The 13,809-nt window shown below is 39.3% G+C and overlaps 1 protein-coding gene across 1 annotated transcript in view; it reads left to right on the top strand.

The window, feature by feature from the left end:
- NPC1 (NPC intracellular cholesterol transporter 1) overlaps positions 1-13,809 on the top strand; it is a 28,860-nt gene that overhangs the window by 12,536 nt on the left and 2,515 nt on the right. Inside the window, exons 7-22 of the mRNA XM_054058099.1 lie at positions 1,376-1,452; positions 2,118-2,488; positions 2,867-3,093; positions 3,622-3,722; positions 4,687-4,789; positions 5,711-5,900; positions 6,291-6,473; positions 7,439-7,553; positions 8,344-8,471; positions 8,561-8,701; positions 9,281-9,370; positions 9,484-9,674; positions 10,427-10,542; positions 11,062-11,191; positions 11,580-11,780; positions 12,556-12,787. Of these exons, the coding sequence (XP_053914074.1) occupies positions 1,376-1,452; positions 2,118-2,488; positions 2,867-3,093; positions 3,622-3,722; positions 4,687-4,789; positions 5,711-5,900; positions 6,291-6,473; positions 7,439-7,553; positions 8,344-8,471; positions 8,561-8,701; positions 9,281-9,370; positions 9,484-9,674; positions 10,427-10,542; positions 11,062-11,191; positions 11,580-11,780; positions 12,556-12,787 (2,596 nt within the window). The remainder of the gene's footprint in view (positions 1-1,375; positions 1,453-2,117; positions 2,489-2,866; positions 3,094-3,621; positions 3,723-4,686; positions 4,790-5,710; positions 5,901-6,290; positions 6,474-7,438; positions 7,554-8,343; positions 8,472-8,560; positions 8,702-9,280; positions 9,371-9,483; positions 9,675-10,426; positions 10,543-11,061; positions 11,192-11,579; positions 11,781-12,555; positions 12,788-13,809) is intronic.

Genomic DNA, 13,809 nt, shown 5'->3' on the forward strand with positions numbered 1-13,809 from the left:
GGAGAACCCATATGACTAAAAATGCAGTCCTGTTCTCTTCCTCAAATCACTTGTTCTTTAAGTTGCAATTGGAATGAGCAGGAAAATTGTGAAGGAGAGGCCTGTTTACCACATGCCTTTAATGCCATTTCATTAAAGCCTCAGTTACTTCTGGCTGCTACATGTGCAACAAAGTGTTTAACAAATCGTATTTTGTCAGGGCATAGAATCATAGAATCACTAGGTTGGAAGGGACCCACTGGGTCATCGAGTCCAACCATTCCTAACGCTCCCTAAACCATGACCCTCAGCACCTCATCTACCCATCCCTTAAACACCACCAGGGAAGGTGACTCAACCAATCATAAAGATTTTTCCATAGTTTCCTGTTCTGAAAAAAACCTGTAATCATAGCATTTTTTTAAAGTAAGGGGTAATACACAAGCTTCTCTGTGCTTTCTGATACTTGCTGGTAAAGTGCATAAGTAATTGTAGGTGTAAATGCTTTGATGTGGGTGTACTAGCAATCCAGAGCACTGAAAACCTGTTAATATTTCTTTTCCAGGGAGTTCCACTATCTGATAATCATAAGTATAGTTTCACTTTTCAGTGCAACTTTAATATTTAGTTATGAGCAGGAATCAGAAATTCCTATGTAATAAGAATTAAATCTGTGTGGAAAAGGATAGTGGGTATAGTAAACTTATACCATGTTCAGCCTTATGTTACTGGGCAACATGCATGGTAGACTACATGAAATAACAAGGTTGTTGGAGATGTCTGGTTCATAACACCAAAACACCCTGCCATAATTGGAGGTCTTGATTAGATTAGCATGAGGAGGCTATTGCACTTATCTCCTGCTCTGTGTGTCGGGAATGAATAAAGCAATAAAAATCTATCATAACTGTTCTGTGCTTCAACTTGCCTGTCTCCAGGACAGGAGGAAAGTACCTTGCTCATTCTTTGCTTCCCCATTTCTTCAGGCTAAGTAGGTGTAACTTAAGCAGTTTGATTAACAAAGTCAAATATTTCTTAGGTAGAAATATCTTGCAAATGTTATTACTTTTACAACTATTGTTATGTTAAGTTGTGATAGTTTAAAGAGATTCTGTGCTGTTAATGATGCTGATATTCTAAACATGTGTGAAGACTCTGTGCTTGATCCAAGCTGGAAAACCTAAGGCAGCCGATATGGCTGTAAGCTGTTCCAAGGGATCATGAAGCTGGAGATAGCTGTTCTTGAGTGGATGGGTGTAGGGGGAACACACTCCCTCTAGATTCTGGTGGAGTCAAATATCCAAGTTATTACTAGCATTGTGCTCTATCCTTACCGTACAAACCCCAAAAGATAGCTTTTTTGGGGAGCAGGGTAACATAGCTTTTTGTCTTGCAGGAGGCGGCACTTTGTCTCAGAATACACACCAATTGACAGTAATATAACCTTTCCTGTGAATTCCCATCATGACAACGGTATGTCTTGGATAAGAGTAATATATTTATTAGAAACTCAGCTTAAGCACATCTTCTGCCTGTCACTGGGCTCTGGAATTTTAGCTTTGTGAAGCCATATAATCCATTCTTAGAGGGCTTTATCTCAGCCTCTCTGGAATGGCCAGTAACTCGTTTAGAGTAGGACTTAATCCTGTTTTGCTGGATGCCGAAAGCTCTGGTTGGAGTTGGTGGGTCTAGCTATGCTAATGGGAAGTTCTGGAGTGCTCTCTAACTGGGGATGAATGGGGCAACATCATGGTAAAATTAATTTGGTCATGTTCTGATCCGTCCACGTATCCATTCAATGCACACTGTGAAGGAACTGTAGTTTAATTTACGTAGCCGCTTAGGTGGCTCATTTTAATGTTTATGTATCTTCTAGCTGTTTCCTGCCTTTATTTACTGTACCTGCTGCTGTCAAAGTCAAGTTTATGTTAGAAGTGGCAGTGTTAGACACAAAGTGGTTTCTGCCTCCTTGAACTCAGTCAAGGATTGGTCCCTGGGCCTGACTATCGGTGTAGGTGTAGCTTCTGGTGCTTGCCATAAACAGAGGTAGAAGAAAATTTCATCTTTCCTAGTGGACTTCAAGAAAATGCTGCTTAACTGACCTCTCAACCATTTACTTTTACGTTTTGTTCTCTCAGGGAAAATTACCTGTGGTGAAAGGCTTGGTGCAAGATTTGAGAATGGCCTAAAGATGACATTCACATCATGGGGGGCTTTCTGTGTCAGAAATCCACGTCCTGTTATCCTCTTCTCTGTGGTCTTCATTGCAATGTGCTGCTCAGGCTTTGTATATGTTAAAGCAACTACAAACCCTGTAGAGCTCTGGTCAGCCCCAAGCAGCCAAGCTCGCAAGGAGAAGGAGTACTTTGATGCACACTTCGGGCCTTTCTTTCGTACTGAACAACTTATTATTCAAGCACCAAACAGCCATCCAGACATCTATTCACCTTACCCATCCGGAGCAGATGTACCTTTTGGACCTCCACTTACCAAAGAGATTCTCCATCAGGTAATTGAGAATTCAAGAGCAAAGAGGTAAACGTACTTAACAGGTATAATCATATGGAGTTAGCTTTTGTCTGTAATGCCATGTTTATCAAAACAATCACTAAATAGTCATATTAAAAATCCTAGTCTTTCTATGAAAGTTTTTATGCTGAAAACCTTGGCTTCTGACCTCTTCAGTTATAGGTAGACTTGCAAGCTAAGTCCCAGTAAGCATTCTTAGTGCAAACACAGAAATGAGTTTTAGTCATGCGCTTCTATTGTTGTGTGCCACTGCCTATGGGAACTTACAGGAATATAGCATGCACTTGAGTCTTGTCTTGCAAGGGAAATGCTTTATTGCGCAGCTATTAACCTATAGTTTGGTTTGTTTTTCTTCAAGGTGCTGGATTTGCAGGATGCTATTGTCAACATAACTGCTTCTTTTGAGAATGAGACTGTAATGCTGAAAGACATTTGCCTGGCTCCTCTTGCTCCCTACAACAACAACTGCACTATACTGAGCGTACTCAACTACTTTCAGAACAGTCATTCTGTTCTAGATCACACTATTGGGGATGAGTTCTTTGTCTATGCTGACTACCACACTCACTTCTTATACTGTGTTCGGTAAGCAGTACGATTACATGTTTTTTCCGAAACATAGGTATTTATGCTGGCAAACAAAACTAGCTAGTTCTCACTGCTCCTTTGAACTTTTTCTTACCTATTTTAAAGCTTGCAGTACTATGTGGAACTGCAGATTGCTATAGGTTGCTTGTGTTTGTGTCTTAGTACTTCGTCATGAATTACATTTTAATCAGGTTTCCAGTTAAGCTTGGTTCGGTGCAGATACTGGTTCTGGTTTACCTTAGATGTGGTTCAAACACTTCTGAGAAGTAGATCTCTGTAAGAGAAGGCAGTTTCTAAGCTTCCACTTCAGTTTGTAATTCAGTTGTCCTAGAAGCTATAGGGAGGTTATTTTAAACTATATTTAAATTCGAAGCAAATATAACAGAAGGGCAAAGCATCACTAGCAATCTTATCTGATTTCTCTCTTGATAATCCATTATAACACAAGAGATTTTTACTTCTTCTGTCCTGCTGTGCCTCAGTTGTCAACCAGAAGCTAACAATTTTTGCTGGTGGTCTCTTTAGGGCTCCAGCATCACTGAATGACACAAGCTTGCTTCACGATCCCTGCTTAGGAACATTTGGTGGACCTGTATTTCCATGGCTGGTGTTGGGAGGATATGATGGTAGGTGGCAAAATAGTATTACTGTTGAAATCTAGAGAGTACTTACTCGTGTGCTGTCTTTGGCAGTAAAGGTGCTTTCTCATTTACCATAGATGTTTAAGTACACTCCAGAGAAACTGAAGTTTGTTAGACTTTAAGGATATTAAAAAAAAAAAACCACAAAAACCTTTTATTTATTTTTTAAATTACTTTTCACTAGATCAGTGCTGAAATTGAAGGCAGGCTATTCTGGAAGTGCAAAATGCAAGCATGTTGCACATTGCGTTGACAAGTATGCAACTGTTCAGTCTGCTTTGGTCCTGCTAGAGGATCTCTAGTTTCTGGAGACTAGATAAAGTCAATTTGAGATACTTTGTGTCATCTGGGATAGGCACATATCTTGCTTTTGAGTTAGGATAAAGTTTTGTCACTGATCTGACAAAGTAGTTAAGAATAAATTAAGGTGTTCATAAAGGATATCATTCCATATTAATTTGAAGCTAGAGTTTATTCAAGCAATTTATCCAATTAAACATAACTTGATAGTACATTTGTTTGATATATCTAAACCGGCCTCTGAAGGCAACCGGTTGTAGATTAAACTAGGGGGTTTGTACTTGCTTTAGGCAAAATCTAACTATGAAAAAGGCATTGTGTTTAGGAAATCACATCCTATTTCTAATTAGATGGGAAGCCATAACCAGCAGTTATATAGTTGCCCCTCATCTAACAATGCAACAACTTAATGTGCAGTGAACATGGTAAATAATGAATACTTACTTTTGAACACAATCTGGAGTGCTTATCAGTTTCTGTTCGTATTTCAGTAATGTGTTTGAGAACTCACTGTTGTTAAGCAGATAGCATTTAATGGAATTATAGGGATGGGGTTGCTTTGGACAATACTCATTTTAAGCTTAATTGTACCAGCCTATATTGGAATGTAAGCTTCACAATGCATTGCTTTTTTTTTCCTACTCTATAGATGACAACTATAATAATGCTACAGCTCTTGTCATTACTTTTCCTGTCAACAACTACTACAATGACTCAAGAAAGCTAATGAAAACCTTGGCATGGGAAAAAGAGTAAGTAGGTTTCCTGTGTCCTGAAATGCATAAATTACTTAGAGCAGCTTTAAATGTATATGAAGAACACCTGTAAAGCACTGACAGTTTCTCAGTATAACTACAGGGGTGTTTTGAGATGCACCAAAACCAATTAGGGGCAGACTATACTGGTCATAAGACTTTCATTTTATCTGGCATATTTCACTTGCTTTGAGGACATAAGTTCTAGTCATTTTAGTGACCATCTAGTCCAGTAGTACTTGCTGATAAGTAACTTTAGAAAGGATTTGATAGATTTCACTTCAGCTAGCATAACACAGGTAACCTCTTGAATTCACTGGACCATTAACCACCAGTGGAAAGGTCTAGCATTATCTTGTAATTCTTAAACGTTAGTTTTTAAAAACATCTTTCAGATGAAGCTCTAAAGCTTTCATCCCCTTCACCATTTTGAAGAGCTGACATTGGCTTACGCAGGCCAACAGTTCAGATAAAAACTACTGCACTAGAAACTCTAAGTACAACTAGCATCTACATGTCACAAACACCTGTCCAGTTAGGGGAACTGAAATAAGGGCCAATAAATTGTTCAAGTACTATAAGCAAACTGCAGTGTCTTTTTATGTGTGTACTTCTAAGTCTAGCCTTGAGGAAAATTGCATTTACACTTTGAAGTAGCTTAGACTTAGGCAAGATATCTGGTTGTCCTCATATTTCAGCATAGTGCATTTCTAGTGCTTGGAGCAGAGTTCTAGGATTGTGTAGGCAGCACACCTCTTTTGAAAATGAGGAAGGTCCCTCAAAGTAGTACTTGGCCACGGTGCAGTCTTTGTACCACACAAATGATTTAAATTTGCTTTCAATGGACTTCCAAGTATTTCTAATAGAAGATGTTATATCCTTTAAAGTGTGACAGACTGACTCTTTTTTTTCTTTTAGGTTTATTAACTTTTTGAAGAACTACAGTAATCCAAACTTAACTGTATCATTTTCATCTGAACGGAGTATTGAAGATGAAATCAATCGTGAAAGCCAGGGTGATGTTGGCACTGTGTTGATAAGCTATATTGTAATGTTTCTGTACATCTCCATAGCTTTGGGACATATCCAGAGCTGTAGAAGACTGCTGGTATGTGTATAGTTCTCTTTGCTATAAACACTGAAGCTATAGCTTGCTGAATAGTTCTTAGCTTTGAGTAAATTAAATATTTTTGCAGAATGCTCACTTTCAATCTTGTCTTAAAGCACTGAGGAGCTGCTAGGGGAAGCATTGTGTTTCTTGTAATACCTGACAATTCATGTGTTTCATAGCCTCAACTAAGTCTATTTTGACTTGAAACATGCAGTTAACTTAAGCTTTAATGCTTAAGCTTCAAGGGTTGTTTTCAGATATCTGGATCTTCAAAAGAAGCAGAAAAGTAAACTTTATTAACTGAACTAAGAATACTTTTTGACCTTTGCTATTATCTGTCCTGTGAGATGATGCTGCTTTGATTGATGGTCATTGTAACTTTTTTAGGTGGATTCAAAGATCTCCCTGGGCATTGCAGGCATCCTGATTGTACTGAGCTCAGTGGCGTGTTCTGTAGGCATTTTCAGCTACTTTGGAATCCCGTTGACGCTGATTGTGATAGAAGTAATTCCATTCTTGGTGCTGGCTATTGGGGTGGACAACATTTTCATTATAGTCCAGACACTTCAGGTGCGTATTCTTTCATACAGACTCTTCTAAATGTGCCTGTTATTTTTGAAGGCTATAACTTGGAACAGAAAGTCTTCTGCATTCCAATTTTCAGCCCAGTCTGAGCAGCTCTAGACTCTCACAGGACTACCTGGTGGCCGTGAAGAGAGCTGAGCTAATAGAATCATAGAATAGTTTGGGTTGGAAGGGACCTTAAAGATCATCTGTTTCCAACCCCTCTGCCATGGGCAGGGAAACCTCCCACTAGACCAGGCTGCCCAAGGCCCCATCCAACCTGGCCTTGAACACCTCCAGGGATGGGGCAGCCACAGCTTCCCTGGGCAACCTGTGCCAGTGCCTCACCACTCATGGTGAAGAAATTCTTCCTTATGTCTTATATGTACATTCCACACTGATACTCCCTGCCTCCAAAAAAAAATTAAAACATTTGCTTTTTCTTACTGCTAGTTGATATCAAGTTCATTTAAAATATTTTCTGGTTCACATGCTAATGATTTACAAACAAATAATATTTTTACATCCTTTTCTGGTAGTTATTGGGCTTGACTACTGTTTCAGTCACCTGTCATTTTAGTATATTGTGAGCAGTAATCATGGGTTAAGCTACGTATTTCAGACCAGGGACTTCTGACACTAAGTCTTAGTGGATAATTGGCTTTCTAATTTGATAGACTTGATAACCCACTGAAACAGGCACTGTCTCCAGCAAACATGTGGTTTTGGCTGAAGTACTGAGTTTACTTCAAACTTAACTTAAAATACAGTATTAAGGCAACAGGGGGTCTTCATGCTGCTTTTGTATTGAAAAAACCCAGACATCCTGTATCTAACTCATGTTAATGCAGTGAAAACAATAAAAGGTAGTTTGGGGGAGGTATTGAAAGTGTGGTGGTTTTTTGGGCCAGATGAAAGCACTTCCTAAGTTGCATGATTCCCAATTATAGTAAATTATTGCTTTATAACAGAGAGATGAGCGCCTTCAAGGTGAAACACTGGATAAACAGATTGGCAGAGTCTTGGGAGATGTGGCACCCAGTATGTTTCTCTCATCTTTTTCGGAGACTGTGGCATTCTTTCTTGGTAAGACTTCTTTAACATTTGAAGCTAAGGGCCTTGTCATACCTGTGTGTGGTAAGAATAAATGCAAAACTAAAATATAAAAACAAAACAAGAATTTGTAGGGGAGGTTTAGCTTCATTGCTACGTTCAAGTTTAATTTGACCTGTGCTGAGGATAAGCATTGCAGTACTTGGACTGGCACTATTAAAAAAAGATGTAATTGCGAATCTGTCAAGCTCTTCAGCTTGAAAGGCTGGAGCTTTTTACTGATTTGTAGTGACTGACAAGTCTAGATTTGACCTGAATGGTATATCAAATTTCGGGGTGTACTAGCTCTTACGTCTTGCTACTGCTTGGAAAAATGCCCCTATGATAGATGTTTGAGGTTCACTCTTACAGTATGTTAAAGGCATAGATTACATTCTTACCCTTCAGGTATTAAGTGGTGGCTTTTCATAATGAACTTGTTACTTGGAGTGTAATTTGCCATTGGTTTAACTTGCATTGAGTGGCTTAATATTGAAATAAGATCTTGCTTGACAGTACTTCTTAAGTACGCTGTTATGTAGCCTGCACAAGACTAGTAAATTCAGAGCTGAGAAATGTCTTAAAACTTTGCATAGCCCTGGTGCTGTTAAATAGGTCAAAGACAGTAGTCATAGCCTGGCTCGTATCGGCTGTTTTCTTTACTCGGAAGAGAAATGTGCTTTGTCCTGCTAACTCTTAAGTGAGATTATCTGTTTTGAAAATGACCATGCATTTCTAAGAAAAGGGAGCTTGCTTGTTTAACAAACTGGGTCACTTCCTCCAGGGACACTGTCTACGATGCCAGCGGTTCGCACATTCTCCCTTTTTGCTGGAATGGCTGTGCTCATAGACTTTATTCTTCAAGTCACTTGCTTTGTAAGTCTCCTAGGCTTGGATATTAAGCGTCAAGAGGTGAGTATAAATGCACCCGTAACTGCAGTGTAATACAGATGGCATTTTCATCAGAACTGTACTAAACCTCACATTTTATCAATTTTCAGAGCAATAGACTGGATATTCTGTGTTGCATCAAAAGCAGTGAAGAAATGAGTGGAGTCCAACGTTCTGAGAGCATCTTATTTTTGTTCTTCAAAAATCTGTTTTCTCCATATCTGCTGAAGGACTGGATGAGACCAATAGTAGTATGTATACACTGTTTACAGTAAGCAGTCATTGAAACTTGAGCAAAAATGTAGTGAGTCTGAAGGTCTCGTACGGAAGAAAAATCTTCAGCATAATGAAATAACTCTTCTAGGATTTTTGCTTTCAGCATTAGTATTGGAATAAGCTTTAGTAACTGCAAAAGTATTTCTAGTAAATAAGACGCTTACCCTTGGATTGTCGAAAGTGCAGATTTAAGAGTTGCATTACTGATGATCAAATCACTTTTTTGCATATGCCAAAAATCAGCACGTGTTGGCTCCTACACTGCATTCATCTAGGGTGGTGTCGCTGAACACGTGATTCAGTTTAAGGTTACTGTGCTTATTTACAGCAGGTGTTTGGCTTATCTTTTACTGCTGTCTTCCAAGTATAAGTTTTCCCTTACAACTCCAAAGCAAACTCTGAGTAGCTAGGTTTTCCTTCCACCGTTGTACTAAGCCTGGATAGTAAATTTAAACTAGAACTTCTTTGCATGGTTCCTTTTAACCTGGTGAATTATTCCTAATGCTTATTGTTTCTGTACAGTTCTCACTTCCATGAATTTGGTTTTTTTGCAGATAGCAGTGTTTGTGGGTGTTCTGTCGTTCAGTACAGCAGTTATGCACAATGTAGAGATCGGACTGGATCAGACTCTCTCAGTGCCAGATGTAAGTCTTAAGATCGTGTTGCTCTTCAGCAATTTGTGGCTGAATTGAAACCTTGCTATCTTGTTGTACTATCTCAACATTAAGTAATAGTAACTCAAAACTTTCCATGTAAGGACTCCTACGTAATGGATTACTTCAGCCAGCTCAGCAAGTACCTGCATGCAGGTCCTCCTGTCTACTTTGTCCTAGAGGAAGGGCACAACTACACCTCTTTGGAAGGGCAGAACATGGTGTGTGGTGGAACGGGATGTAATAATGATTCACTTGTCCAGCAAGTCTTCGATGCTGCAGAAATTGGTAGCTAGTAAGTCTTTGATGCTTTTCTCTGTGTAGTCACATGGAAGAGATGTAGCTGACTCGTGCATCCTTTTAATTTGGACTTGGCTGTTGATTGTACAACTGACACTCTATCATACTTGACTTCTACTGTGGTTTTGGGAGGGGATGGAAGGGAGGAAACTGTGGCAATCTCCTAGAACAAGGATAAAAACTGTCTGTGGGATATATTGATGTGCTTGGGTTTGGAAAGGGGGCTTGGTCCTTCTAGGAATCTGGGAATGGTAACTCAGGAAAACCTCTTAGTAAGGTTAAGCTCTCCTGGAAAACAACTTGCATGCTCAGCTTCCAAACTTGTTCGCTAAACCAGCCTAGCAAGACTAAGCAGGAATTGTATCTGGGATTCAGTAGCTAACAACTGAAGAAAGTCTCTTCCCGATTCCTTCCACTGTAGTTCAAGTCGTTTTACTTCAGCCAAACTGAATGAAAACTGCTTGAAAACTGAGGCAGCAATATCTGGATGAGGATGGGGCATAGAGTGGACAGGAGAATGGAAAGCTGAGCTTGGCCGTGGAACTGGAATGCAGGGAAGTTCCTGCTTTTGCTAGATGCAGTGTTATGATTAAGACTGGCTCTAGGATGGGGTACAAGAGCAGGAACTAAGTAGCTTGGGCCAGAATGAGTTGACATGGCGTAAGTAAACACTGGAGAGATTAAGGGCTGTGTTCTGGAATGAAGCATAAAATTACTGATGATGGATCTGTTACGTTATTTTATTAGCACAAGGATAGGCTATGCACCATCATCCTGGATTGATGACTACTTTGACTGGGTGAAGCCACAGTCATCCTGTTGCAGAGTCTACAATACCACCGGACAGTTTTGCAATGCATCAGGTATTAGCATCTTGTTGCTAAAGGATTAGCTTGGTTTATAGGTTTCACAGCCAAAACATTGTATCGTGGTATAAGGCACCTCTTGAGTTGCCCTCTAATTTGCTTGAACTGCTGTTTGAGTGAACATAAACGCTCTACTGAAATGCTGCAGGTTGAAGACAGCCTACATAGCCAATGTAATGACTATTCAAAAAATAACTTGTTATAAAAGCTTTTATGCTCCTGCTGGTTTAATTAAGACACACAAACTTGGTGCTCTGTTTTTGTTCAGATCTTTCAGTTTGGTATAATTCTCACCAGATCTCATGTAGATAGTGCACAACTGAGTTGTCTGTTAGTCCTTGCCTTAGTAGTAATAAAAAGACTGCAAATTTTATGTAGACTCCCACAGCTGATAGTTATTTCGTCACTGAAAATGCTTTTTATGGAATTGTATCCTGTAGTATTGCAAGTCCAAAGTTATTAGTGCTGTGACAAAGAATATTCAATCATGTAGCTGACCTTCCTGTATTTCTTCAGTCACTGATCCATCTTGCATTCGTTGTCGACCACTGACTCAAGAAGGCAAGCAGAGACCACAGGGCAAAGACTTCATGACATTTTTGCCGATGTTCCTATCAGACAACCCTAATCCTAAATGTGGCAAAGGGTAAGAGCTGTATTCTGTGTATCTTGTTTAGCCCATTATGTTGAAGATACTTGCTCTGTAGTGTGACTTTGTCTGCAAGGTTTAATATCCAATGTCCTGAAAGTCATACAAACATTGACTTCTCACCTGCTCTATAGTATTTTCTGAAACAAAAACTGTAAAAACAAATGCATCACTTAAATGGAACGGCAGCTTTCCTCTGTACAAAAACAAGCAACTTCTGTAGTCTCTGTTCTATTATATCCTGTGTAATCTTGACCTATATTGTGCTCTGAAGCTTTTCTTTGTTTTAGAAACTGTTAGAAACAAGATTCTAAGTTATAAAAGCTTATAAATGTGAATGGTGCTGACTGACTTTGGCATCTAAAATGTTACTATGTTTATGTAGAGGACATGCTGCCTATAACTCTGCTGTCAACTTTATAAACAACAAAACTGATATTGGAGCTACTTACTTTATGACTTACCACACTGTACTGAAAACATCATCTGATTTCATTGATGCTATGAAGAAAGCTCGGATTATAGCAGATAACATTACTGAAACCATGGGCATCAGAGAGAAGAACTACCGGGTGTTTCCTTACAGGTATGCTTAGATCTTACTTGCCTTAGTGACAAATACTTAACTTGAGGAACTGAAAGAAGGTACTGGTTAATAACATCTTGGAGACTTGAGTCTCGGAGTTTGTCTAACAGGAAGCAATATAAAAGCTCTGGAATGTCTAGTAAAACCATGAAAATGCAACTTGCATCCACAGCACTAACTTCTCTTTACTGTGATTGATAGCTAAAATTGAGAAACCTGTCTGTCCTTCACTACAAAGCTCTGGCTTTGGTTTGGGTGTGTTGTAGCTTTCATACTAGGGCTTCATATTTCTTACTTAAGCAGATACGTTGGCCTGGGTTGTTGTAAGCTGTGACTGTATTGACTTCAAACTTAAGTTATTTAAACTTAAAGCAAAGGCAGCAGTGATGTCATGTTTTTCTAATGCTTGCATGATTAACGTACTAAAGACACTTCTATAGGAAAGTACCACAATAGAGTTGGAATTAGTATCTGTACAACTGAAATGCTAATTGCGTCAAAGAACCCTATCCATCCTGGTGCACTCACTACATAAAGAATCAGTTCAGACGCTCTGTAGTTCCCTGTGAGGTGTAGCTGCTTATATTGAAGCACAGGAATTACCCTTTCAGATAAAACCTTTATTTAAAGCATTAGTCCAGTGTTCTGTAGGAGTCATTACACTGATTCTAGGACTTCTGTAAGGAGGAACTACTTAGATTAGCTTCTGTGCTGAGGATAAATATTAGCATATAACAGGGAAGAAGGCTAACTACAACTTCTTTTCTTTCCACAGTGTGTTTTATGTCTTCTATGAACAATACTTGACAATTGTGCACGATGCTGTCTTTAACCTCTGCATCTCCTTGGGATCAATATTTTTGGTGACAACTGTGCTGCTTGGTTTTGAAGTATGGGCTGCTGTTGTAGTTTCAGTAACTATTGCTATGATAATCATCAACATGTTTGGAGTGATGTGGCTCTGGGGCATCAGCTTGAATGCAGTTTCATTAGTAAATCTTGTCATGGTAAGTTAACAAGACATCCTCCTGCTTCTGTTTCAAAGTCTTGAGCAAGTCTGTGTCTCGTATTCACGATACTGAGCAGTATCTTCTACTAAATTTGATAGGCATTTGAACAGTAGTGGAACTACCTGAATGCATCTACATGGTGCATAAACAGGTTTATTCTGACAGCTAGTCCCAGTACTGATAACAGCAATCAAACTGGGGTCCCTTCTGTTCTGCAGCAGCAGTTGTATCGCTGCTCTGTAGGCTAGGTGCTGTCACACATCAGCGGAGGCTGTTCATGCTAACCTAAGGATCCGTACGTTGGTGTTAAGGCTTCTGCTGTACTTACATTCTCCAGTAGATCTTTGATATGCTAGCACCAGTATTCTTCCTGTCTTGATGGACGAAACCACCTGGGCAGAGTGCCTTGGTGAAATGCTCCAGAACTTAGTTACTAATAGGTGAGTGGCTTACCTTAAATCTGCAGTGAATCTCTAGAGTGTGAGGAAGCTGAGAGTAAACCGTTACCATGTTACAACTAGGCCTATGCTCATGCAAGTCGATCTGCTAGACAAGTCTAAGATTTGCCAGCTGTTAATCAGTATTGTAAATTACTATTAAAACATCTTGGTTATAGGATTAAACTAAAATATTAAAGTGCTGACTTTTTATGGTATCAAGTCAGTGTGTATACTCGGTGTTACTCTAAAGCTATGGTTTTGCAGCAAATAGCTGTAAATTTACTTTAGCATTTGGTATTCACTGCACACATCGTATTGAAGCCAGCTTTCTTCAACATCAAGAAACTTTTGTCCTCCAGAACAGTCTGATTCCTGTTTAATCTGTTGTCCATTACTAAATGACTGCTGGTGAAATGCCACACAGTACCTGTAGTGGCCTCTATTAACCAAGTAATGCTGAGCTTGTAACTTCCAATGAAATTTTAACCCCAGAAATTGAACTCAGCTGCTAAAATGTCTTAGCCTATCTACGGTTCTGAGTAGAGACCTTACCATCAAAGTGTTCATCTAACTGACTTT

This window comes from Cuculus canorus, chromosome 2, assembly GCF_017976375.1.
Source record: "Cuculus canorus isolate bCucCan1 chromosome 2, bCucCan1.pri, whole genome shotgun sequence".
NCBI lineage: Eukaryota > Metazoa > Chordata > Aves > Cuculiformes > Cuculidae > Cuculus > Cuculus canorus.